General features: G+C 44.7%; 1 protein-coding gene across 4 annotated transcripts in view; it reads left to right on the top strand.

Annotated features, from left to right (window-relative positions):
- Nucleotides 1-25,583, top strand: part of ERCC1 (ERCC excision repair 1, endonuclease non-catalytic subunit) — a 68,218-nt gene that overhangs the window by 3,378 nt on the left and 39,257 nt on the right. For 3 of the 4 annotated variants that reach the window (XM_063958442.1, XM_063958444.1, XM_063958443.1), the window contains exons 3-5: nucleotides 3,562-3,680; nucleotides 5,632-5,901; nucleotides 6,003-6,106. In XM_063958442.1, coding sequence (XP_063814512.1) covers nucleotides 3,594-3,680; nucleotides 5,632-5,901; nucleotides 6,003-6,106 — 461 coding nt within the window. In that variant the 5' untranslated portion in view covers nucleotides 3,562-3,593. The remainder of the gene's footprint in view (nucleotides 1-3,561; nucleotides 3,681-5,631; nucleotides 5,902-6,002; nucleotides 6,107-25,583) is intronic. The other variant, XM_063958445.1, reaches the window with a different exon arrangement.

The following is a 25,583-nucleotide window of genomic DNA, read 5'->3' as shown; positions in this document are numbered from 1 at the left end:
TACATGTCCTGGCTGAACACCATTGTCCTGGTTAGAGTCAGTCATTTCACCTTGCACACACTGCCAGTCCAAGACACATTCAGGTGCCCTAGAGTAGAGCAACATGTTCCCTTCCAGTTCCTGAGCTGATGCTATTTTCACCAGGTCTGATACCTGGATTTTCTCTGAGTCACAGGGAAGATTCTGGCATTCAGGCTGCAGCTCCTTACCATCAAGTTCACTGAATGGGAACAGACCTCCAGAATCTTCTGGGAGAGATACAATAGCTGGGGATACACTGGGCCCTTCCTGAACATCCTTTTCTGATAAAATAACTGGGGCAGCCATGAACATAGCTTCACAATAGGCCTCCCTCAGCCGAATATGCTGATCAGCCTGAAGTGAGACACTGTCTGCACTAGCCATGCTTATAGATGGGACATTACCACCTACTGCTGCCCTCGCAGAGATCTCCTCTTCCACCTCTGCCAATATGAAGGTATAGTGCATCTTCTCCTGGGGTGTTTGGATGACAGACCCCACTTCCTTCTCATTTTCAGTAGCCTCCCCCAAACACAACACTGTAAATGGCTCAATAGCCAAGACTGGTTGGTGCTCACCTGAAGGATTCCCTTGGAGGCTCAGCTGCTGAAGTGGTGGTCGGGTGATAGTAGCGACTTCTTCCTCAATGTCTCGCTGGCACTCTGCGATGGTTTCTATATCCTCCAAGCCCGCAAATGGCCACTTGTAACACAGCTCAGACTGGTCACCAAGTGTTTTACTGCGACATTCCCCCAGGGACAAGAGAACGGGTTGCAGACAGCGCTTCCTTGCATCCACCTGGACAAGCTCATCCTTTTCCAGTGTAACATACTGGGCAGACAGTTCATGACGCTCTCTCACTAAGTCCTCATCTTCCGTCTCAGCAACAGGGAAGTTGTAGTGCAGTTCCTCCTGGGGTGCCTGGATTGTGCTCACTGCTGTCTTCACTTCGTGTGCTTCCTTCCGTATAGACCACTGGGCAACTTCTTCCCTTGGGTATGGGAGAAGCTGTTGCAGGTGGTGCCTTTCTGCATCCACCCTGTAACACTGGTCTCGCCATGCTGGGGTATCCAGGGCCCCCCGATCCAATGCCACTTCCTCTGGCTCTGTCCGGGAAGGCAATTTACTCTGCACTTGCCCCTCTGTCTCTGTATATTGTATCCTTTGTGTCATTTGGGCCACTGTGGCGATCACTTCCTCCCTGAATTCTTCAAACTCTGGCTCCCCCAGCAGATTCCATGTGGCTGCTTCACTTCTGCAGTGCATGAACGCATTTCCCAGATGACACAACTTGTCCTGTATGCTGGATACTCTCCACCTGCTGATTTCCCACTGAGCTTCATTCCAGTGCTCCCAAATGTACTGCATTTTGGTAACTATACATAACAAATCCGGCTTCCCAGCCTGCCGATATGCTGACAAACTTCCAACCACAAGCTCCACTGCCCTGGTTCCATTACTGGTCTCCTCCGCTGAGGCCTGGACCATATCCTCCTCTTCCTCCTTATCACAAGGGTGCTCAACGTCCCATTGAGCCAGTTTTCCAATTAGGGATTCCTTGGTATCCACTGTATTAAACTCAATCTGTCTTGCTCGACAGAGGTCCTGTAGCTGATCCTTCTTGCTGTATCGGTAACATAGCGGGGCGGAATCCATTGCCTGCTGTGGTTTATACCTTTCTGCTGGTGTCTTGAGTGATCCCACCGCTGCCGCCAAATGTGAGGATATTGGGTTCAAAATCACTCAGTCACGGTGGTAGATGAAAAACCAACAGTGGTTTATTAACAGAATAGGTTATAACACAGTTCAGCACACTTCTGTGATCCAATTCTACACGACAATTCCCTCCTGGAGCTCCTGACAGAACATTACTTCTTAGTCAGTCTCCTGCCACTCTCTCTCCTTCTCTCTCAGGTCTTTCTCACGTCCCCTGTTTGCTATTATCAAACCTTTGTCTTTTCTACAATAAGGCGACACCCCCAGAACAGTTTCACATGCCCAGGCATGTCCCCTAGGCCACAATAGATGTTATCTAAAGTAACCTTACTTAATCTGATTGTGTGGCCTGGAATCCATTGTGTGGGTAAGAATGAGGGGGGTGTATGGCCTGACATCTGAGACTGGCTGTATCTACACAACAGCAAACACACAGGTTATCTGATCAGTCATATTGGGAAAACATTATTTTACAAACTATAACACAATAACCATTACATTCATATATATACATTGAAAACATAACTGTACCCTTGTAACAATAACATCATACAATATAATACAATATTGCCTAACATATAACTAATAACATATTGGCAATTGATGAAGTCCATGTGTAGGACCAGGGCTAGGAAAGTAACCACGTGTCTTTTACCACTGAGCGACACGACGCGCCAGCTGTGTCATCACATGTCGTCACAAGCATGATGTGAGCAGTGTGACATCAGTATGACATCAGCATGTGAGCAGCATGATGTCAGCATGTGGGCAGTTTGATGTTCATATCAGCATGTGTGCAGTATGACATCAAAGAACTCCTAAGACCAATACAGACATTAATGCAGTTTCCCAAACTACGCCATTACAGTCAAAGTTTTAAGGATATCAGTGCTTGAGTCCAGATGGTTACATCAAATTGACTGAGGTACTAATTAAGTCACCTGTGTGCAATCATGGCTATCCTTAAAACCTGGACTGTAATGGCGGAGTTTGGGAACCTCTGATTTAAACATTTGCACGTTGACAGAAAATTAGATATCTGAAATTTGGGTGGATTCAACTGTGTGTAGTTTTTGCGATGTACGGTTGTAACGGCGAGGAAACACCGGCAATGGAGCATGAAACCGCGGCTTTTTGGGAACAGAAAAATATAGCTGCATACAAAATATTCTGTGATCTCAGGGCTACTGTAAGTCCGGCACATGCGCGCACTTACTGATGGACATCACCTGCAATTTCATCTACCCCATTGTAATTATATTTGCTGTGCAGATGAGTACAGGCTATAGCGGGAAACAGTCAGGATCCCGGTTGTCGGAATCCCGGCAGTCAGAATGTAGACGCCAGAATACTGACCCTATTCTGAATGCCGACACCGGTATCCAGAATGGGTGCACTATCCTGACAGTCGGGATCCCGAATGAGGGCAGACCACGCCACACCACGGGGGTTTAGGTTTAGGCTGCGGGGGGGGGGGGGGGGGGGGGGGGGGGTGTAAGAGTTAGGCTGCATCCTGGGGAGGTTAGGGTCAGGATTACTCTCCTGCCATTAACATTTGTGAGCTACTTGCAAAAGCAGACAGTATTTACCCTGCACAGAAAAAATATATATGTATTTATTTGCTCCCCTTGCATTGCAACATGGTGTGTTTCAGACACAAAATTATTTGTTTTGTTTGCTTTACTTTCAAATCAGAATAAGGCTCTTCTTGATGTCATGTCTTAAATCAATGGAACACGAAAGCTGGTCTGGAATACTGTGACAGCCTCAGATTGTCCTTCTCATGCTGAAACTGATATTATTTTGTATTGTTTGCTCCTCCAGATGCTGTCCAGCTCCCATTAATCAGTTACAAGATGGAAATTCAGAAAGAGGAACCTAAAACTGTACCAGGGGAGCACAAACGATTCATAATTCCGTCTCAGGAAGCGGACAGCGCCCCGGTGAGATGCGCTAAATGTGCTCTAATGCAAGAGAAATAAAGACATACTTTAAAGTTACCAAACGTATACATCTAAAAAAAATAAAACCCTTTTAAAATACTTCAATTTGTTTAGCCTCTGTGTAATGGAAGATTTGGGCTGTGTTTGGCTGATAGTCACAGAGAGTTTTTTAGATTAGGATTTCTTGATTTGTGTAGATATAAAATATGGGGCTTACTGCTTCATGCTTCAGGAATACAGGCTTTCAACCAGGTGCCTGGTGTGGTCGCATCAGAAGTCACCACAGTAGGCTGACTTTCCCTAACAGGGGTGCATCTGATGTGATCAGTCAGAACAGGCCCCTCTGCACCTGCAGCTCCGCCCCCAATTTGTCCTGATCACCGTGGCCAGCCCGTGGTACCCCGCTCCCCCAGACGCAAACACCCGGCGGCTGTAGAGAGCAGCAGCCACCAGGGAAGCCAGTACTGCCCCTGTGTATATACCAGTTAAGGTGCATACACACTCTATGAGCGACGTCGTCTAGTGTTTCCCTGCCCGGTCGGCGGCCGACAATACACACTGAGTGATATGATCGTTCATATCGCTCAGTGACGTCATGACGGGGCCGGGCATGCAGCTCCTGGATGACAGTCCAGATTTGGGCATGCATGCAACGCTGACACTGAGTGTCGTTAACGACCCGCGGTGCCGCGCATCGGTTGCCGTCACTGGCATACACACTTGCCGAGAAAGTGAACGACATTGCTCAGGAAGGGAGAAAATGAGCGACATTGATTCATTTTATCGGTTTGTGTGTATGCACCTTTAGCTGCAGAGAGCGGCAGCCATCGGGGAAGCCTATCCGCATTGCTGTTACCCTGGGGCTGCAGAGAGCAGCAGCTGCCAGGGAAGCTAGCGCTGCCTGCCTCAGAGTAAGCACGGTGGACTGATCATTAGTCTCCCTGGCAGCTGCTGCTCTCTGCAGCCCCAGGGTAACATCTGCATGGGTGTGGTTCATAGGGTCGACCGCACTTAGGTCCACAGTGTCTCGGTCGACCACTATTGATCAACAGTGACTAAGTCGACACCTAAAATAGGTCGACACACACATTAGGTCGACATGACAAAAGATCGACATGAGGTTTAAAAAAAATAAATTGGTGTTGTTTTCTTCGTACAGTGACCAGGAACTCATTAGTGCACCGTGTCGGCTCGCTTTGCTTGCCACGCTTCGGGCAAGGTTACCGTTCCTATCGTAGTCCACGTGGATCATAAAGTATGAAAAAGTAAATCTGAAGAAGAAAAAATTTGAAAAACTCATGTCGACCTTTGGACATGTCGACCTAGTGACCATGTCGACCTAATGCATGTTGACCAATAGTGGTCGACCTAGAGACCGGATACCGCTCTGCATATTGGGGTGGGGGATTTAGGTCTATGGGGGGGGGGGGGGGGGGAGGGGTAAACAAAAAAAAATGACACTGGCCACAGGAGGAGGGGTGGGTAGGGAGTAATTTGATAATGGGCACCCATGGACTTGGGGTGGAGTGAGACACCCCCTACACACATTTGTTTTCAATAAAATATTTAAATAATTTTTTTAAAATCTGTTTTAAATTATATTACCTTTTAATAAAAACCCGACCATTTCTGACCAGTGTTGCTGGGGGGAAAAATCATCAGCTAAGTGATTAAATCACTTTGGGGGAGATGTAAAGAGTTATTAAGTGTGAAAGCCGCTATAACCAGCACTGTTCCACACCTAAATTGAACATCGGTATGTATGAAATGTTTGTAAGTTCTTTCCAACCCCCCCCCATCCTCCCTCATCCCACTTCAGGGGGCGAAATGTTAATCCATCTTGGCATTGTTGCTTCCTACTTCAGTTCAGAGATCTAGCATCCTCATAGCATAATTATAAGATTTGTAAGCTTTGCCTTTTAATATATATTAATTCTTGTACCTCCACCAGCAGATACGTTCTCTGTTTCAAGCCCCGGACGCAGCGCAGTCATCCTGCGTGAAACCAGCCGGCAGTTACGCCGATTACATTTTTCAGAATGAGACTAACGGCCCTGCACGGAAACCTCAGGTCGAGAAAGTAGATCCGTGCCCGCAACAGAAGCCACAGATCGGGGCAGTGGAAGCCAAGGAGCTGACAGGTTCCCTCACCGGACAGTCGGACATCCCAGCTGTCAAGTCTGGCGGAGGCAGAAGCTGTATCGTGGTCAGCACCCGGCAGGTGACAAATAAATGGGCATTAAAGTGTACAGAAGTTAGTATAGTCTCTGTCCCTTATATGTGTAACTAACGTTACTGTCTCATTGCCTCTCCTTCTTACAGAGGGGAAACCCACTTCTTAAGCATGTTCGAAATATACCATGGGAGTTTGGGGACATTGTACCAGATTATGTGTTGGGGGAGACATGCTGCGCCCTATTTCTTAGGTGAGTCATATACTGTTACCTCTTTAGGTAATGGAGCGTGTATAATGTATAAAATGCTTTTCTCAGTCAGCCACTAGGGGACACTGGAACATGCTGACACTAGGGCATAGACGGTGGCTATAGGGAGTCTGGCACTTTAAATTTTAATTATTGAAACATTTAAAAAAGTCTTCATTTTCATTAAAGAAATATATACGATCGCACGTATACGAGTGAACACTTGCAAACTGAAATGAGGTAGCAGGGAATTGAATTAGGTTTATTTCGGTTAATTATGGGGATTACAATGAAATAAGCCATTGGGCGGGGTGTAATAGAGTCCAAGTTCGCCATCCATGTGGGATGCTGGACGTACTCAGACTTTTTTTTACAAGGGGGGGGGGTTATTCAGACCTGATCGCTGTTGTGTAAATTTGCAATCCGGCTGCTTATCGATCGACTCATGTATACGTATCTTAGTATGCACGTGCAAGGCCAAACAGCAAAAAAATCCAGCAGCTTTTTTTGATCGCTAGCCGTGCGCAAGTGGATTGACATGAAGCTGCCGTTTGGGGGTGGTAACTGGACTTTCCCTTACGTCTTAGAGGATGCTGGGGACTCCAAAAGGACCATGGGGTATAGAAGGGATCCGCAGGAGCTTGGGCACACTGAAAAGACTTTGACTGGGTGTGAACTGGCTCCTCCCTCCTATGCCCCTCCTCCAGACCTCAGTTAGACTTTGTGCACAGGAGTGAATGGACACACACTAGGGGAGCTCTACTGAGTTTCTCTAGAAATGACTTTTGTTAGGTTTTTTATTTTCAGGGAGACCTGCTGCCTACAGGCTAGGCTCCCTGCAGCGTGGGAGTGAGGGGAGAGAAGTCAGACCTACTTCTTCTTAGTTAAGGGCTCTGCTTCTTAGGCTACTGGACACCATTAGCTCTAGAGGGTTCGATCACTTGGTTCGCCTAGCTGCTTGTTCCCGGAGCCGCGTCGTTATCCCCTCACAGAAGCCAGAAGAAAGAAGCCGGTTGAGTATGTGAAGATCCGAAGACATCAGACGGCAGAAGACTTCAGTAACGAGATAGCAGCGCAGCGGTAGCGCTGCGCTCCATTGCTCCCACACACTTCACCAACGGCACTTGCGGGTGCAGGGCGCTGGGGGAGGGAGCGCCCTGGGCAGCATGTTACTGGGGTCTTAAAGGGCTGGCAGACAGGCATTTTCGGTGCCCAGGCACCGTTTTCCGTACCAGCGCCAGCATAACATTTTGAATTTTTGCAGGACTGAAGTGCGCCGGGAAGGGGCGGGGCTTAGCCGCACAGCTCACCAGCGCCATTTTCTCTCATCCACAGCCGCTGCATGGGACGCTGGCCTGGGACCTCCAAGCTCCATTCAAGTAAAAGGGAGCAAAACGGGGGGGAGGGGGCACAGATATTTGGTGCTTATAGTTTATTTAAGAACAGCGTTATTCCACATATATTGTTTTGGTGTAATATATGGGCGCTGGGGTTTGAGCTGGCATACTCCCTCTGTGTTTTCTCTCTCCGGACTTCCTTGTGGGTCTGTCCCCTAGCTTCCTTATGTTCCCACACAACAGAAAAAGGCACCCCATCAGCAGATGCAGTCCTTTCGTCCAAATAAATACAAGCGAGGAAAGGGCTCGTCCTTCCTCGCTTCAAAGGGTAGAGGAAGGGGAAGAAAGTCGCCTGCAGTATCAGGCGCCCAGGACCAAAAGTCCTCCACCAAGTCCACCGCATGACGCTGGGGCCTGTGGGAGTCCGGACCGTGGGGGGCCGTCTGCGGATCTTCAGTCAGGTCTGGGTTCAATCAGGCCTGGATCCTTGGGTCCTAGAAATAGTGTCTCAGGGATACAGGCTGGAGTTTCAGGAGTTTTACCGCTTTTTCATTTCGGCCTTGCCAGTGTCTCTTCCGGACAGGGAGGTGGTGAAAGCAGCAATACAAAAGTTGTGTCAACAGAGGGTCATTGTTCCCGTTCCCCCGTCCCAACGGGGGAACGGAAACAATGGGGTTCTACTCGAGCCTCTTTGTTGTTCCGAAGCCGGACGGTTCGGTCAGACCGATTCTGAACCTAAAATCCCTCAATCCATACTTGAAAGTTTTCAAGTTCAAGATGGAATCTCTTCGAGCTGTGATCTCCAGCCTAGAAGGGGGGGGGGGGGGGATTTTATGGCGTCAGTCGACATAAAGGATGCCTACTTACACGTCCCGATATATCCCCCGCATCAAGCTTTCCTCAGGTTTGCGGTACAGGATTGTCATTACCAATTCCAGACGTTGCCGTTTGGGCTTTCCACGGCCCCGAGGATTTTCACCAAAGTCATGGCGGAAATGATGGTTCTCTTTCGCAAACAAGGGGTTACAATTATCCCGTACAGGACGATCTCCTGATAAAGGCGGGGTCCAAGGAACAATTGTTAAGAAATGTGGATTTGTCTCTGTCGGTTCTGGGACAACACGGTTGGGTGCTAAATTTGCCAAAGTCTCAGTTGATTCCGACCACTCGACTGCCATTTCTGGGCATGATTCTAGACACGGATTTACGGAGAGTGTTTCTTCCGGAAGACAAAGCTCTGGAACTACAGATAATGGTCAGGGAGCTTCTGAGGCCGTCAAGTGTGTCGATTCATCAATGTACTCGGGTTCTGGGGAAAATGGTTGTGGCGTACGAAGCCATTCCGTTTGGCAGGTTTCATGCACGGGTGTTTCAGTGGGATCTGCTGAGCAAATGGTCCGGGTCTCACCTGCACATGCACCGGAAAATAAGTCTATCTTCCAGAGCCAGGATTTCTCTCCTGTGGTGGCTACAAAGCTCTCACTTCTAGGAGGGCGCCGATTCGGAATCCAGGACTGGGTCCTACTGACAACAGATGCAAGTCTCCGAGGCTGGGGCGCAGTCACCCAAGGAAGAAATTTCCAGGGGAAATGGTCAAACCAGGAATCTTGTCTCCACATAAATGTTCTCGAGTTAAGAGCCATTTACAACGGCCTGCTACAAGCAAAAAGCCTTCTTCTGGGTCGGCCTGTCCTGATCCAGTCGGACAACATAACAGCGGTGGCGCATGTAAACCGTCAAGGCGGAACAAGGAGCAGGGCGGCTATGGTGGAGGCCACAAGAATCCTTCGCTGGGCGGAACAGCACATGAGCGCTCTGTCAGCAGTCTTCCTCCCAGGAGTGGATAACTGGGAAGCAGACTTCCTCAGCAGACACGATCTCCATCCGGTAGAGTGGGCTCTTCACCAAGAGGTATTTGCGGAAGTGACGAAGCGTTGGGGAATTCCTCTGATAGACATGATGGCGTCTCGCCTCAAGAAGAAGCTTCCGAGGTATTGTTCCAGGTCAAGGGACCCCCAAGCCAGTGCAGTGGACGCCCTGTTGACTCCGTGGGTGTTTCAGTCGGTGTATGTGTTCCCTCCGCTTCCTCTCATTCCAAAGGTGCTGGGAATCATACGACGAGCAAAGGTTCAGGCGATTCTCGTCGTTCCAGATTGGCCACGCAGGGCCTGGTATCCGGATCTTCAGGAATTACTAGTGGAAGATCCTTGGCGCTTCCTCTAAGAGAGGACCTGTTATTGCAGGGACCATGCGTGTTTCCGGACTTACCGCGGCTGCGTTTGATGGCATGGAAGTTGAGCGCCAAATCTTATAGGCCCTACACACTGGCCGATTTGTTTGAAAGATATGAACGATCTCGTTCATAAATGAACGAGAACTCGTTCATATCTTTCAGTGTGGAGGCTCCAGCGATGAACGATGCGCGGCCCCGCGCTCGTTCATCGCTGGTCCCTCGTCGGCTGTGCATGCAGGCCAATATGGACGATCTCGTCCATATTTGCCTGCACTTCAATGGAGCCACGTGACGGGGGAGTGAAGAAACTTCACTCCCCCCGTCACTGCCCCCCCCCCCCCCCGGCCGTATCCGCCGTCGGGCAGCTCGGCGGCGGATCGGCCAGTGTGTAGGGCCCATTAGCTCGAAAAGGTATTCCTGGGGAGGTCATCCCCACTCTCCTTAAGGCATGGAAGGAGGTTACGGCGAAACATTATCACCGTATTTGGAGAAAGTATGTTTCGTGGTGTGAGACCAAAACTGCTCCTGCGGAGGAATTTCACTTGGGTCAGTTTCTCCATTTTTTGCAGGCAGGCGTCGATGCAGGCCTGAAATTGGGTTCGATCAAAGTGCAGATTTCGGCTTTATCTATTTTCTTTCAGAAGGAATTGGCAGTCCTTCCAGAGGTTCAGACTTTTGTGAAGGGAGTGCTGCATATCCATCCTCCATTTGTGCCGCCTGTGGCGCCATGGGATCTTGAAGTGATCTTGCAGTTTCTTATGTCTCCCTGGTTTGAACCTTTACGTAAGGTTGAGTTAAAGTTTCTCACTTGGAAGGTAGTCATGCTTTTGGCTCTGGCGTCTGCCAGGCGAGTGTCAGAGTTGGCGGCCTTATCTCACAAGAGTCCATATTTGATCTTCCATTCGGATAGAGCAGAATTGAGGACTCGTCAACAATTTCTGCCGAAGGTCGTTTCTTCGTTTCACTTTAACCAACCTATTGTGGTACCTGTGGCTACGGATGCTGTGGCTGTTCCAAAGTCTCTTGATGTTGTAAGAGCTTTGAAAATTTACGTCGCCAGAACGGCTCTTGCCAGGAAAACAGAGGCTCTGTTTGTCCTGTATGCTTCCAACAAGATTGGAAATCCTGCTTCTAAGCAGACTATTGCACGCTGGATTTGTAGTACGATTCAGCAGCCTCATTCTTCGGCTGGGCTACCGTTGCCGAAGTCAGTAAAGGCCCATTCTACCAGAAAAGCGGGCTCGTCTTGGGCGGCTGCCCGAGGGGTCTCGGCACTTCAGCTCTTTGCCGAGCAGCTACGTGGTCGGGTTCAAACACCTTTGCTAAGTTTTACAAGTTTGATACCCTGGCTGATGAGGACCTCATGTTTGCTCAATCGGTGCTGCAGAGTCGTCCGCACTCTCCCGCCCGTTCTGGAGCTTTGGTATAGACCCCATGGTCCTTTTGGAGTCCCCAGCATCCTCTAGGACGTAAGAGAAAATAGGATTTTAGTAGCTACCGGTAAATCCTTTTCTCCTAGTCCGTAGAGGATGCTGGGCACCCATCCCAGTGCGGACTGTTACTTGCAGTGTATTATTGCTGGTTAAATTTGTTTACACGCGGGTTGTGTATTAGTTGTATTCAGCTTGTGTTAATTCATACTGTTATCTGGTTTCCTGATACTCCGGTTGTACGGTATGTTTGTGGTGTGGGCTGGTAGGTTTTCTCTCCCTTAGTTTAAACAAAAATCCTTTCCTCGAAATGTCCATCTCTACTGGGCACAATTTTTTTTATAACTGAGGTCTGGAGGAGAGGCATAGAGGGAGGAGCCAGTTCACACCCAGTCAAAGTCTTTTCAGTGTGCCCAAGCTCCTGCGGATCCCGTCTATACCCCATGGTCCTTTTGGAGTCACCAGCATCCTCTACGGACTAGGAGAAAAGTATTTACCGGTAGGTACTAAAATCCTATTTTTTTCTGCGAGTGTCAGGAAAAACGCAGGCGTAGCCCAGTGTTTTCAGGGAGGGTGTGTGACGTCGGCTCCGGTCCCGATCAGCCTGATTCTATTGCACCTGTAGGAGTAAGTCCTGGGCTACGCACAGACTGGAAAAATCATTTGATGGTGAGTGAGTTGCGGACGGATCTGCAGCTGACCGTCAATCGCCGAGATTTTCGCAAGCCGTATGCAGACTTGCGCGGGCGGGTTTTAACTCTTAAAACAGAGATATTGTAGCGCATATAGATTGGGCAAAAATGTATTGCTTCATTTCAAAAGATAACAAATACAATTTAATAAAACCAACAAACATAACCACCGGCCGGTAATTGAAACACATCAATATATTATTTTAAAAAACATGAAATATGCTCTTTTCTGTCTAAACACTATTGATAAAATAGACAAAAGCTCATTCAGCAATATCCTCTATAGTGTATGTTTTGACTGCTATATTAAATCAGTCCACTTTAACAATATAGCAGTCCATTCAGATATTTAAAAACACTGTATCACTGTAGAAATAATGTAGCAACGTGACACACTGTATGCTGATAAATCCAGCCAGCAATAATCACTGGTAGCTGCAATAATGGGTTTCAATGACAACAACGTGACAGGAAGTCCATTCAGAAATTGGGATCCGTTGAAGCTAAAAGGATTAATTCTTAAAAGTGTCTGGCCAGACAGAATATGTATGCTCACCGCTCTCTTCCAGCATTAAGATCACAGTGAACTCCTCCCGGCTGCTGGTGCTTTTAACCTTTAAGGGCAGTCATCTCTGGAGGGAATCATCCGTTTAGATCTGAAGATATTACTGGCGGTGAGCAGTACAGTTGGCAGTGGTATGGAGCGGAGATATATGAGTCCTTAACGCGTTTCCCCGCCTCCCTCCGGGTTCAGCGGCTTCATCAGAAATAGACTCACTGCTCCCTTTTGCTCTATTTAAACCTCGCGGTTAATTACCGCGGTGACGTCATCCCGCCGTTGTCTCTTTGGCGTATCATGCCTTTCTCTGGCTTTGGACCGCATACGGCTTAAGGGCGTTATGGCCGCAGCTTTAATTGTCACACCTGTGTAGGTCCAGCTGGTATCCACAAATCATTAGTTAAATGTAGATCTCATGTAAAATAATCATTTAATATAATCCCGTCAAGGTTACTACCAGCCTATTTGATAACAGCATATAGAAGCACTACTGTAAAAAATACTACTATGGTAATAAATAAATAAACGAAATAATCTCCTTCTCTCTCCTTTAGGAGACATGTCATCACAGAGAAAAAAACATATAAAAAAGAAACAAGAAAAAGGAAGAGGATATAGGAAAGGTCCTACATACATTTCATTCATTAAAAACAAGGATTGTTATAGTAATGAGCATCAGCATACTCTCAAATCCAATGAATTTATAGCGATTCCATCATTCCAAGCATGGAGATATTATCATTTTCAATAGTTCAATCAAATTTGTTTCTTACAGAGATTGTATTATATCAACATAGAAACTCTATCAGCTATATTTAAAGGGGAGAAGGGTAGAAAACATACTATTAGCCCTATCGGGCCCTGCAGGGCGCTTTATTAAAACAGTGTGTAACCATTAACAAGAACCACCCATACACGGACGGAACAATGGTAGGCAGCTAGCGTAGAGAGTATGCTGATGCTCATTACTATAACAATCCTTGTTTTTAATGAATGAAATGTATGTAGGACCTTTCCTATATCCTCTTCCTTTTTCTTGTTTATTTTTTATGTTTTTTTCTCTGTGATGACATGTCTCCTAAAGGAGAGAGAAGGAGATTATTTCGTTTATTTATTTATTACCATAGTAGTATTTTTTACAGTAGTGCTCCTATATGCTCTTATCAAATAGGCTGGTAGTAACCTTGACGGGATTATATTAAATGATTATTTTACATGAGATCTACATTTAACTAATGATTTGTGGATACCAGCTGGACCTACACAGGTGTGACAATTAAAGCTGCGGCCATAACGCCCTTAAGCCGTATGCGGTCCAAAGCCAGAGAGAGGCATGATACGCCAAAGAGACAACGGCGGGATGACGTCACCGCGGTAATTAACCGCGAGGTTTAAATAGAGCAAAAGGGAGCAGTGAGTCTATTTCTGATGAAGTCGCTGAACCCGGAGGGAGGCGGGGAAACGCGTTAAGGACTCATATATCTCCGCTCCATACCACTGCCAACTGTACTGCTCACCGCCAGTAATATCTTCAGATCTAAACGGATGATTCCCTCCAGAGATGACTGCCCTTAAAGGTTAAAAGCACCAGCAGCCGGGAGGAGTTCACTGTGATCTTAATGCTGGAAGAGAGTGGTGAGCATACATATTCTGTCTGGCCAGACACTTTTAAGAATTAATCCTTTTAGCTTCAACGGATCCCAATTTCTGAATGGACTTCCTGTCACGTTGTTGTCATTGAAACCCATTATTGCAGCTACCAGTGATTATTGCTGGCTGGATTTATCAGCATACAGTGTGTCACGTTGCTACATTATTTCTACAGTGATACAGTGTTTTTAAATATCTGAATGGACTGCTACATTGTTAAAGTGGACTGATTTAATATAGCAGTCAAAACATACACTATAGAGGATATTGCTGAATGAGCTTTTGTCTATTTTATCAATAGTGTTTAGACAGAAAAGAGCATATTTCATGTTTTTTAAAATAATATATTGATGTGTTTCAATTACCGGCCGGTGGTTATGTTTGTTGGTTTTATTAAATTGTATTTGTTATCTTTTGAAATGAAGCAATAAATTTTTGCCCAATCTATATGCGCTACAATATCTCTGTTTTATGATTTTTTCTTCTGATAAGGTTGAGTAGCCTTATTTTTGTTGGCTGCATTTAGATTGGTGTGTATCGAGCGCTTGGCTATATTTGATTGCTTTTTTAACGGGTTTTAACTCTAACTGGGCAGCAGCTATCTGATCGCAGACCGGAGCGATCAGGTTTGAATAACCCCCATGGTTTTGCCTTGTAAATGACTATCCCTTTAAAAAAAAAATTTAAAGTTCAGCCGCCATCTCACCCAATATAACAATTATAGAAGGTCTGACATATCTCCTAATTGCACACGCAGTCAAAGCCTGGGCCTGTGCCCTAACTGCTCCCACTGTGAGAGAGACAGGACAGGGTTCGGAGGAGAGAGGAGGACCGGCTGCTGCTGTTTTTATGGGTGCTAAGGGGTGGCATGACAAAGCAATGGATAGGGAGTGGGCAGTTGTCGGGATGAAGTTGCAACAAATTGTGGTGGTAGGGGGAGGATTTGCACAGGTACAGTAGGGAGGGGCCAGCCAGAGAGGAAGGGGGGGGGGGCGCGTTGTTGGGATAGAGACTGAGATATATTGTAACCCTTGGTTACGTCTAGTAATAGTGTGCTATACACTTCTAAACTATTAACACTCAGTGCCTCCACCCAAGCTTAACTCTAGATGTTATGTATTATTCTTTATTATGCTGGCTTGGGGCAGCTAGTAATATTTCTATTTAATAGATAATATTAACACCCTACACACTGCTCTCTTGTGTCTAAACAAAAGTGACAATTTTAATAGTAATGGTAGTACAATATTACAAAGATTGTAATATAACAAGAAAATATCATTTGTAGGTCACACTTTCCCTTCTAATCCTACCCTCAAGGCCTATACAGTTTTACCTGCATGCAATACAAAAAAAAATTACCTTTTGCCGTGTAAACGCTGGTTTACGTACAGGACTAAAAAGCATATACCTTAAACACTTGATACACTTTAATATTGAGCCGCTGCGGCCCTGGTAATTAACCTTTCACCTTTATGCGATTCACAAACCTTACGTGCACAAAGTCGCACAGTGTACACACTCTGCGTATGTACGCCTAAAGGGCGTAGTGACTACACAGTTTGCGTACACTGGCCTATACGCTGTTAGCACAATGCAGCAGCCCGAGTGGCTGTAAATACACTTTAATACCTTAGCAGGGAAAGGAAACATGACACCAAATTGTATTTAAAATGCCGGATTCCGACACACCAACATATTATTACTGAAAGGGGGTTACAATAACAATACAATACAATAGAATAATGGCTACAGTCAGTGGTACATACTTGTTTAGTTTCGCCTGCGCTTCCCAGTCTGGTCCTCAGTCATCAGGGTAGATGAGCTTTAGAGTCTGTGATAGTGACATGGCATGCAGCTGGCTCTTTATACAGTGGATCAAAACATAATACAATAGACACTGTGTGCTCCTCTTTCATTGGTTCGGGGGTAGGACATATCCTGTGCACCGGGGATCATTGGTCAGCTCAAGAAGTGGGCGATGGCTAAGACTTGAGATGTGATTTCTGTTGTTTGCATCTGAGTTCCCGCCCCATGACCAGTTAAACCCATCACATTAATCATACATAAATCTGGTATTATTAATAAATTAATGTTGTAATATATGATAATATTCTTATTCCCACCAGATTAATGTTTACGTGACTCGGAACAATATGATCCCACACATGATATGATTATCTATTTCCATCCTCAAGATACACATATATCCACATACAGCCACATATACACACACACATATATATATATATATACATACACACATACTCCTGCTATTACAATTTGTTAGGAATCATATATATATATATATATATATATATATCTCCAAGAGTTTAGACTGAATGTTATTACCTCCGATTTCTAAATGTCTGGTTTTGTAATTTTGCTAGCTATTGCTAATTGAGTTTCTCCTCAGCCAAGCTAGGTTCCTGGATATTGTCTTTCTTGTTTGCCCCGTCCTTAGATAAGACAATGACAATCCAGTATTTTATTGTCTTCGACAGAAACTGGCCTACCCTAGAACAATAGGAGTAAACAAAGGTGTTTGCCTTCTTCATAGACTTTCAAAGCTTTGTGTAAATAAGGTCATTGTATTTGAGTCTCTGGGAGCATAATTTATGGGTGACCCATCTTCATGCTATTTAGAAGCGAAAGCAGACAGTGGGTGATTTATGCAATATATGGATTAGATCTATGATATGTCTTTGTGGCTTTTCCATGCGAGTACAAATTCCACTGTAATTACTCATACCACGCTCTAATACGCAGGACCGCGGGAGCGACCATACGCAATTTGCGAATATGTGCACGCATGGCCGACTAAGTACGCACACGGAGGCCATCTATGTGATGTTTGTACGTAATGTGTGTACTGTAATATTTTCTGACTTCGACAGCCGTTACCTCTATGGTAGCTACCTGAGTTCACCTTTGACTGAAAAAATGTAATCCAAGGTGAACACCTGGGTCATTAAATCATGACACACCTTCCTATATGCATATGTGAATTGAGTTTATGGCTCAAGAATAAATACGAATATATCTATGCACACTAATTCATAACAAACGTTATGCATAAACCAGTAGTTTGCTTCACAATTAATACACATTCCCGTAGAAGTTCATGTAGGTTCTGAATGTGTTCAGTTAATGTCCACTTATAATGTTCATCTACTCTCAGCTTGTAGTATATCCACAAATGGACCCTTAAGTCCAGTACACCTGCTTAAAACCTATGCAATTACTTGTGCTGCTTGTAGGCTGGGAGATTTTCACAAGATAAAATACTCTATTTTACCAGGCAACATGTTTTTCAATATTGTGTCTCTTCCTATTGATGCTATTTTGACTTAGCTGTCTGGCAGGGTTCCCAGAATGGAAAAGTAACTTTGTTTAGCAAATACTGAAACTGTCTCAATAAATGTTGCAAATAGTCAGGTTTTACTTGTCTGGCAGTACTTATAATGGTTTCCTTTTCTGCTCCATAAAGAACAATGCCTTGACGTATGTAAGTCTTTCACTTGATAATAACTGAGCTTGCCTTTGTCATGGAGGTTAGTTTCTCCTGTATAAGCTCTTGGCAGCTATATTTGTGTCCTCTGTATACCCAGCTGACCGTAGATGTGTCTATAGCTGTGAGTGTAAGTTTCAGAATCTCACCCACTCACAACTGGCCGTGCTGATGCTCTGTCCCACTCTGGATCTCTCTCTGCTCACTGCTCTGGATAAAGCACTCTCCCTCAACTCTGGTCTCTAGGGATAGACACGCACCTCTGTCCCTCAGCTCTGCTACGCCTCTGCTCTCATTGCAGCCTGTCTTCACAGCCTGTCACACAGCTAACAACAGCATATCTCGTCCTGATGGCATTAACATCTAAAGCATTCCCTGCTTCTCTGCTAATGTTTGCAGCCATTATGGTGCAGGAGAGGTGAGCAGTAGCAGGGGAAACTTCCAGCGACATCCAATCCTATGCCCCACAGCACTACCTAATGATGCTGCTGCTCGGCGCCGGCTCAGTGCCAGCGCTAACCTCTGCCAACTCCAGCTCTATGAGTGGCAAGGTAGTCACAGGGAACTGCGCTCTCAACGAAAGAACTCCAGACTGACTCTTAGCGCTGAAAAGCCTTCTTTTATTCACTGTTTATTCACTGTTACTGTTACCACTAATATATGACATTTCTTTTCTGGTTCTACCTCTAAAGTTAAATAGTCCATACAAACTAAGTCCATAGGCCCACTGCTGCGAACAGTAACTAATGGTGCCCCTTTTGTTGGAAGAGTTTTACGTGCAATGCAGTTTCCACATGTTTTGCAATAGTTTTCAACATCTTTCTCTATCCCTGGCCAATAAAATCTATCTGTCACTAATCCAGCAGTTCCCAAGTGACGGTGTCTGTCATGTAAAGCTTGCAACACCATTTCTCTGAATTTCTTAGGCAGTACCAGCTGGTATCCCTCTCGCTTTCCGAACTTCTGCTTTTGCCTATAGAGCAACCCATCTTTCACAATCAAATTTTTACGTTTCCTATATAGCAGATCTCTGTATCTCTTGCTCACATTCAAATGTCTTGTACACCTTTTACCAGTCAATTGAGAAATGACATACCCTATTTGAGGGTCTTGATATTGTTCCCTCCTCATTTGCTGTTGTCTAATCCTGGGTAACCCCTCCATTTCCATCTGACTTATCCAACAGAAGGATAAAGGCAATACATTTGATTCTGCTCCTAACATAGATATATATCCTTCATGTTTAGGTATTGCATTTTGTGCCACACAAGTTTCTCGACAAATGCCTTTTATTTCCCCAGCTGGCACCTCTACCCACTCTTCACTCTGGGTATCTTCCGCTACTTGGCCTGGGATTCGTGATAAACTATCAGCATCAATATTGTTTATGCCAGGATGGTATTTTAAATTAAAATCATATATTGCCAATGCCGCTAACCACCGGTGACCAGTAGCATCTAATCTAGCGGTGGTTTGGATGTAAGTGAGGGGATTGTTGTCTGTATGCACTTCAAATGTGACTCCATACAGATAGTCATGGAATTTCTCCACTATACACCATTTAAGGGCCAAGAACTCCAATTTATAGGTTGGATACCTCCTTTCACTTTTTGACAACCCTCTACTGGCAAACGATACAGGTTTAAGTTCATCAGAACATTTCTGGTACAATACCCCTCCTATCCCTTCTAGTGAAGCGTCTACATGTACCACATATGGTAATTTGGGATTGGCATATGCCAATATGGGGGCATTTGTTAAACACTGCTTTAAATTCAGAAATGCTTCTTCACATGCAGGCGTCCACCTGTCTCCAAACAAATCATTCAGTTTGAATTTAAACTGAGCAGGTTCTACTTTCCCTTTCACCCTCTTACTTTGTTTACTAGGATACCCCTTAGTAAGATCAGTAAGAGGTTTGGCTATTTTAGAGTAATTTGGTACAAACAGTCTATAATATCCACAAAATCCCAAATATGACCTTAATTCCTTCAATTTTGTGGGTCGTGGCCATTTGTTCACTGCCTCGACTATAGATGGATCTGTGGAGACCCCATCTTTGCTTACAATATGCCCCAGGTATTTAACAGAGGACTGACACATCCTACATTTATCCAGAGACAATTTCAATCCCCCTTCTTTTAATCTGTCCAGCACTTTCAACAATCTCCCGTTATGCTCCTCCAAGCTGTTACCAAACACTATAATGTCATCTAGATATACAATGACTTCTCTGTAATTCATATCCCCAATGATTTTGTCCATTGTTCTTTGAAAAGTAGCTGGGGCACCTTTAATCCCCTGGGGCATGCTCAAAAATTCAAAAAATCCTAAAGGACAGATAAAAGCTGTTTTTTCTCTATCCTTCGAACACATGGGTATTTGGTAGAATCCATTACGAAGATCTAGCACTGAAAACCAGCAACTCCCTTGTAGGCAGTCTAAAGCCTCGTCTATTTTAGGAACTACATATTGATCCGGTACTGTTCGTTGATTAAGAGTCCTATAATCTACACACATTCAGAGCTTCCCATTTTTCTTTCGTGCTATTACTATTGGGGATGCATAGGGACTCTTAGACTCAATAATGACTTGGTTTTCTACTAATCCTTTTAAATGAGTTTGTACGTCTTCAAAATCTGCTGGGGCAATTCGGCGGGATCTCTCTCTGAATGGAGTATCGTTTGTCAATTTTATTTGATGTTCTACTCCTTTTACTCTGCCCAAATCCCATTCTCCCATATAATATACCCCTTCCTTCTCTTTCAGGCTTTGAATTAATTTGTGTTTTTCTCCTTCTGGTATACTGCTCCCATCAAAACACTTGTCAAATTCATCCCTTATCCTCTCAAGTTAAGATTGTACAAGTGCAACATATGTGGTCACAGGGTACTGTGATTCTTTATTGCTGCATCACTCCATATGGGCACCATAAAATTGTGTATTGGTTCCTACAATTATGGACACACCCTCTCCTCCCTGTGGCACTTCAGGGCATATGAGTGCAATGAATGGTATTTGTATTGCATCCTTACTGGACTCGTTTATAAATTCAATTTCTGTCTCTATGTATCCTAAATATGGGTACCTTTCTGTACTTAACCCCCATATCACGAGTCCAGTTAAGGGTTTTATTGGTATCCCTGATAACTTATCTCTATACCACCGTTCAAATATAATAGATACTTGTGAACCACTATCAAGTAGTACCTTGCAGGGATGTCCATTAATTCTAGCCTCTGTCATTGGGATGGGTCCTAATATACCTTCTGGCAATACTCAATTCCACCACGAATTCCCCATTGCGTTCACGCTGATATCTAGGGGGCCATTGCGGGGGTCACAGGCCACCCTCGCCCGTTTCCCCTCTTCGTGACCTGATCAGTATTTGTTTGGTTACCCGGACTTTGACTGCATTCAGCAGCTCTGTGTCCTAATTCTCCACATGAGAAACAGCCCCTTTCTCTATACCTATATCCCCTTCCCATACCTCATACTGGAGGATAAAAAACATTAGCATTACTTTGAGGTGCATGTGCATTTGCTCTGTTCTGTGAAGATATGAATTGGGCTATCTTTTTATTCTGTTCTTCAATCATTCTACAAATTTTTTCCTCTAATGCATTATTCGCCACAGTCGGACATACTACTTTTACCTTCTTGACTGTGCGTTCCCGCATATCAACCATTGTTTCCTCCATATTAATTTCATTAATTAATTGAAAGTTGGAGGGGTTTTACTTATCTCTGAACATCTTAACTTTTGTGCAATAGGATCTTTGGTTAATGCACCTCTTAATGGGCCAGATGTACTAAGCCTGAAAAGTGAAAAATATCACAGTGATAAAGTACCAGCCAATCAGCTCATAACTGTCATTTTTCATACACAGCCTGTAATATGGCAGTTAGGAGCTGATTGGCTGGTGCTTTATCACAGTGATATTTATCACTTTTCAGGCTTAGTACATCTCCCCCAATAACTGTTTCACCCTGTTTTCATCTACTTCTGTTTTCTTCATTCCCCCTTTTTCTATTATTTTGTACAATAGTTTGTCTAACCGGAACAGATAAGTACTTAACTTTTCTCCATTCTCTTGGAATGTATGGTGTAACCTGGATATTAGGTCCCCTATATCCTCTAACGTTCCATAGGCATAATCCAATGCCTCAAAATATGTTTCAAGGGCGGCATTCGGATTATTTCTCCTTGCCGCCTGGATCACTCCCATTGCTGGTCCACGCAAACTTTCTACCACCCTCTGACCTTTGATGTGGTCAGAACATTGCCACTCCTCTGTTTGTTGGACTGCGGCTTCTTTCCATACCTCATACGTATCCTCCCCTTGAGGTACTGGTTGCATCCCTGAAAATACTCTTAATCTACGGTAACTTCCTTCATAATGCCACCGTTCTAATTGTGTAACAACTCTGTCCACTATAGTCTCAAATTGAGTTCCTAGTTTTTCGTCACTTACTGGAGTATTATTATTTTCTACTCCCTCAGCATTACTCTCACTATTTTCTTGCTGGTCTACATTAACTTCTCCTGCGGACGCTCCAGTAATTCTATCACCACCCTCACTTACTGCAGGCATAATGATGCTCCAACGCCTCCCAGTATCCATGTCAGCCATTATAATTGCAGGGATTAAATAGGGATCTAATTAATTTTTAGTCTCTATCAGAATGGCACATACCATTCCTAACTCCCCTCTCCATTTATCAATCACTTGAGGTTGTTCTACACCAAATAGAGTACCTATTTGAGAAATAACATCTGGGTCTGAGAATTCTGGGAAGTTTCCCCCTACAGCTATGCGTTTACGAGGGTTTTTCCCATTCTGCTGATCCCAAAGGAAAATATCCTTCCCTGTTATACTTTCCATACTGACTGACTTTAAGCTTGTACAACAGGGGTACTCCTATTTATTGGGATCTCAGCAGTGCCTCCACTATGTAACCCTTGGTTACGTATAGTAATAGTTTGCTATTCACTTCTAAACTATTAACACTCAGTGCCTCCACCCAAGCTTAACTCTAGATGTTATGTATTATTCTTTATTATGCTGGCTTGGGGCAGCTAGTAATATTTCTATTTAATAGATATTAACACCCTACACACTGCTTTCTTGTGGATAAATAAAAAGTGACAATTTTAATAGTAATGGTAGTACAATATTACAAAGATTGTAATATAACAAAAAAATATAATTTGTAGGTCACACTTTCCCTTCTAATCCTACCCTCAAGGCCTATAAAGTTTTACCTGCATGCAATACAAAAAAAATTACCTTTGTCCGTTACCTCTATGGTAGCTACCTGAGTTCACCTTTGACTGAAAAAATGTAATCCAAGGTGAACACCCGGGTCATTAAATCAAATGTCGTGCATGACACACCTTCCTATATGCATATGTGAATTGAGCTTATGGCTCAAGAATAAATACGAATATATCTATGCACATTAATTCATAACTAACGTTATGCATAAACCAGTAGTTTGCTTCACAATTAATATACATTCCCATAGAAGTTCATGTAGGTTCTGAATGTGTTCAGTTAATGTCCACTTATAATGTTCATCTACTCTCAGCTTGTAGTATATCCACAAATGGACCCTTAAGTCCAGTACACCTGCTTAAAACCTATGCAATTACTTGTGCTGCTTGTAGGCTGGGAGATTGTCACAAGATAAAATACTCTATTTTACCAGGCAACATGTGTTTCAATATTGTGTCTCTTCCTATTGATGCTATTTTGACTTAGCTGTCTGGCAGGGTTCCCAGAATGGAAAAGTAACTTTGTTTAGCAAATACTGAAACTGTCTCAATAAATGTTGCAAATAGTCAGGTTTTACTTGTCTGGCAGTACTTATAATGGTTTCCTTTTCTGCTCCATATAGAACAATGCCTTGACGTATGTAAGTCTTTCACTTGATAATAACTGAGCTTGCCTTTGTCATGGAGGTTAGTTTCTCCTGTATAAGCTCTTGGCAGCTATATTTGTGTCCTCTGTATACCCAGCTGACCTGTGTCTATAGCTGTGAGTGTAAGTTTCAGAATCTCACCCACTCACGACTGGCCGTGCTGATGCTCTGTCCCACTCTGGATCTCTCTCTGTTCACTGCTCTGGATAAAGCTGTCCCGAGGCGACTCTCCCTCAACTCTGGTCTCTAGGGATAGACACGCACCTCTGTCCCTCAGCTCTGCTACGCAGAGCCGGCCCTAACCAATATGATGCCCTAGGCAAGATTTTGGCTGGTGCCCCCTAGCACCACCGCTGGTGCCCCCTAGCACCACCGCTGGTTCCGTCTCTGACCTTGCACCTCTTTCCCAGCACCATCACCCCTCACCCATAGCAGTCCTTATTTTGGTGTTTGTACCCCCTATATTTTAAATAGGAACAGATCGCACATTTGGCGCACAGCCCAAAAAGGGGTGTGTTTTTGCTGGCAAGGGGCATGGCCACACAATAGTAACCCCAATTCCAATTACACCACACAGTACTGCAACTTTATTCACATTTGATCATGCGATAGTGTCCATAATTCATATTACATCCCACAGTAGTATCACTTTACCTTATAAACGTTACTCCTCACAGTAGAGCCCCTTATTCACATTACATCACACTGAATTGCTCCTTATTCACATTACACCACACCCTATTGCTCTTTATTCACATTAGACGACACAGTAGTGATCTTTCTATACGCAATGCCACATAGTAGAGTCCCTTATACACATAATGCCACACATTAGTAATGCATTTATAGACATAATTCCGCACAGTAATGCCCCTTACACATATGAGACAAATTATTAATGTCCTTATAAACATAATGCGCCTTACACATTATGACAACCTTTATTAATGCCCTTTACACATAATGTCCCTTACACATACGCCGCACATTATTAATGCCCTTATACACATAATGACACACATTGTGCCCCCTACATATTCGCTGCACATTATTAGTGCCCCTATACACATAATAATGACACACATAGTGCCCCTTACACATATATTGCCTCAATGCTAATGTCAGGCGCCTTTTTTTATGAAAATGCATTTTATTTGCATTGCTATGTAGCTAGGATGCACAAGCTGCTTCTGCTGATTAAAATGATATGCAGCATGCCTATATACTGTGTGAGACTGTGGCTGTATCTGCATATGATATGCTACACACAGAATATAGGCATGCCGCATATCATTTTAATCAGCAGAAGCTGCTGATGCCCCTAGGCATATCAAATGCCCTAGGCAATTGCCTAGTTTGCCTATGGCCGGCTCTGCTGCTACGCCTCTGCTCTCATTGCAGCCTGTCACACAGCTAACAGCAGCATATCTCGTCCTGATGGCATTAACATCTAAAGCATTCCCTGCTTCTCTGCTAATGTTTGCAGCCATTATGGTGCAGGAGAGGGAGATACCTTTAAGATGTGCCTGTATGCTCAGTGCAATAAGGGCAGCGTCCTCAACCCTCCTACCTACCACTCAATGTTTACAGCATAGCGTGAGTGATGGCAATTAAGGCAAGGTCAACGCATATCCCTGGGTATTGCATTAGGTGGCTGCACTGTCAGTCTCCTCTCTGCTCCCTCAATGTTTACAGCGGAGGTGAGCGGTAGCAGGAGAAACTTCCAGCGACATCCAATCCTATGCCCCACAGCACTACCTAATGATGCTGCTGCTCGTCGTCGGCTCAGCCCCAGTGCTAGCTAACCTCTGCCAACTCCAGCTCTATGAGTGGCAAGGTAGCAACAGTGAACTGCGCTCTCACCGAGGGAACTCCAGACTGACTCTTAGCGCTGAAAAGCCTTCTTTTATTCACTGTTACAGTAAGGCTCGCGCTAACCGGCGGACCGTAATTGGTCCCTACCGTTCTCTGCTGCCAATCACCTTCCCCTTCTTCTAGGAGCTTGCGGCGGTCAGTGTAGCGAGCGCGAGGGGACCCGCTCTTCCCGCCCGGCAGACCATTTCTCAGCAGCGCGTGGTTGTGCAGGGCAGCTCGAGGACACCCTTTTGCCGCTTCTGCAGGCTATTTCACTGGGCTCTGTAGT

Source organism: Pseudophryne corroboree, chromosome 3, assembly GCF_028390025.1.
Source record: "Pseudophryne corroboree isolate aPseCor3 chromosome 3, aPseCor3.hap2, whole genome shotgun sequence".
NCBI lineage: Eukaryota > Metazoa > Chordata > Amphibia > Anura > Myobatrachidae > Pseudophryne > Pseudophryne corroboree.
This window is presented reverse-complemented; position numbering and strand designations above follow the sequence as displayed.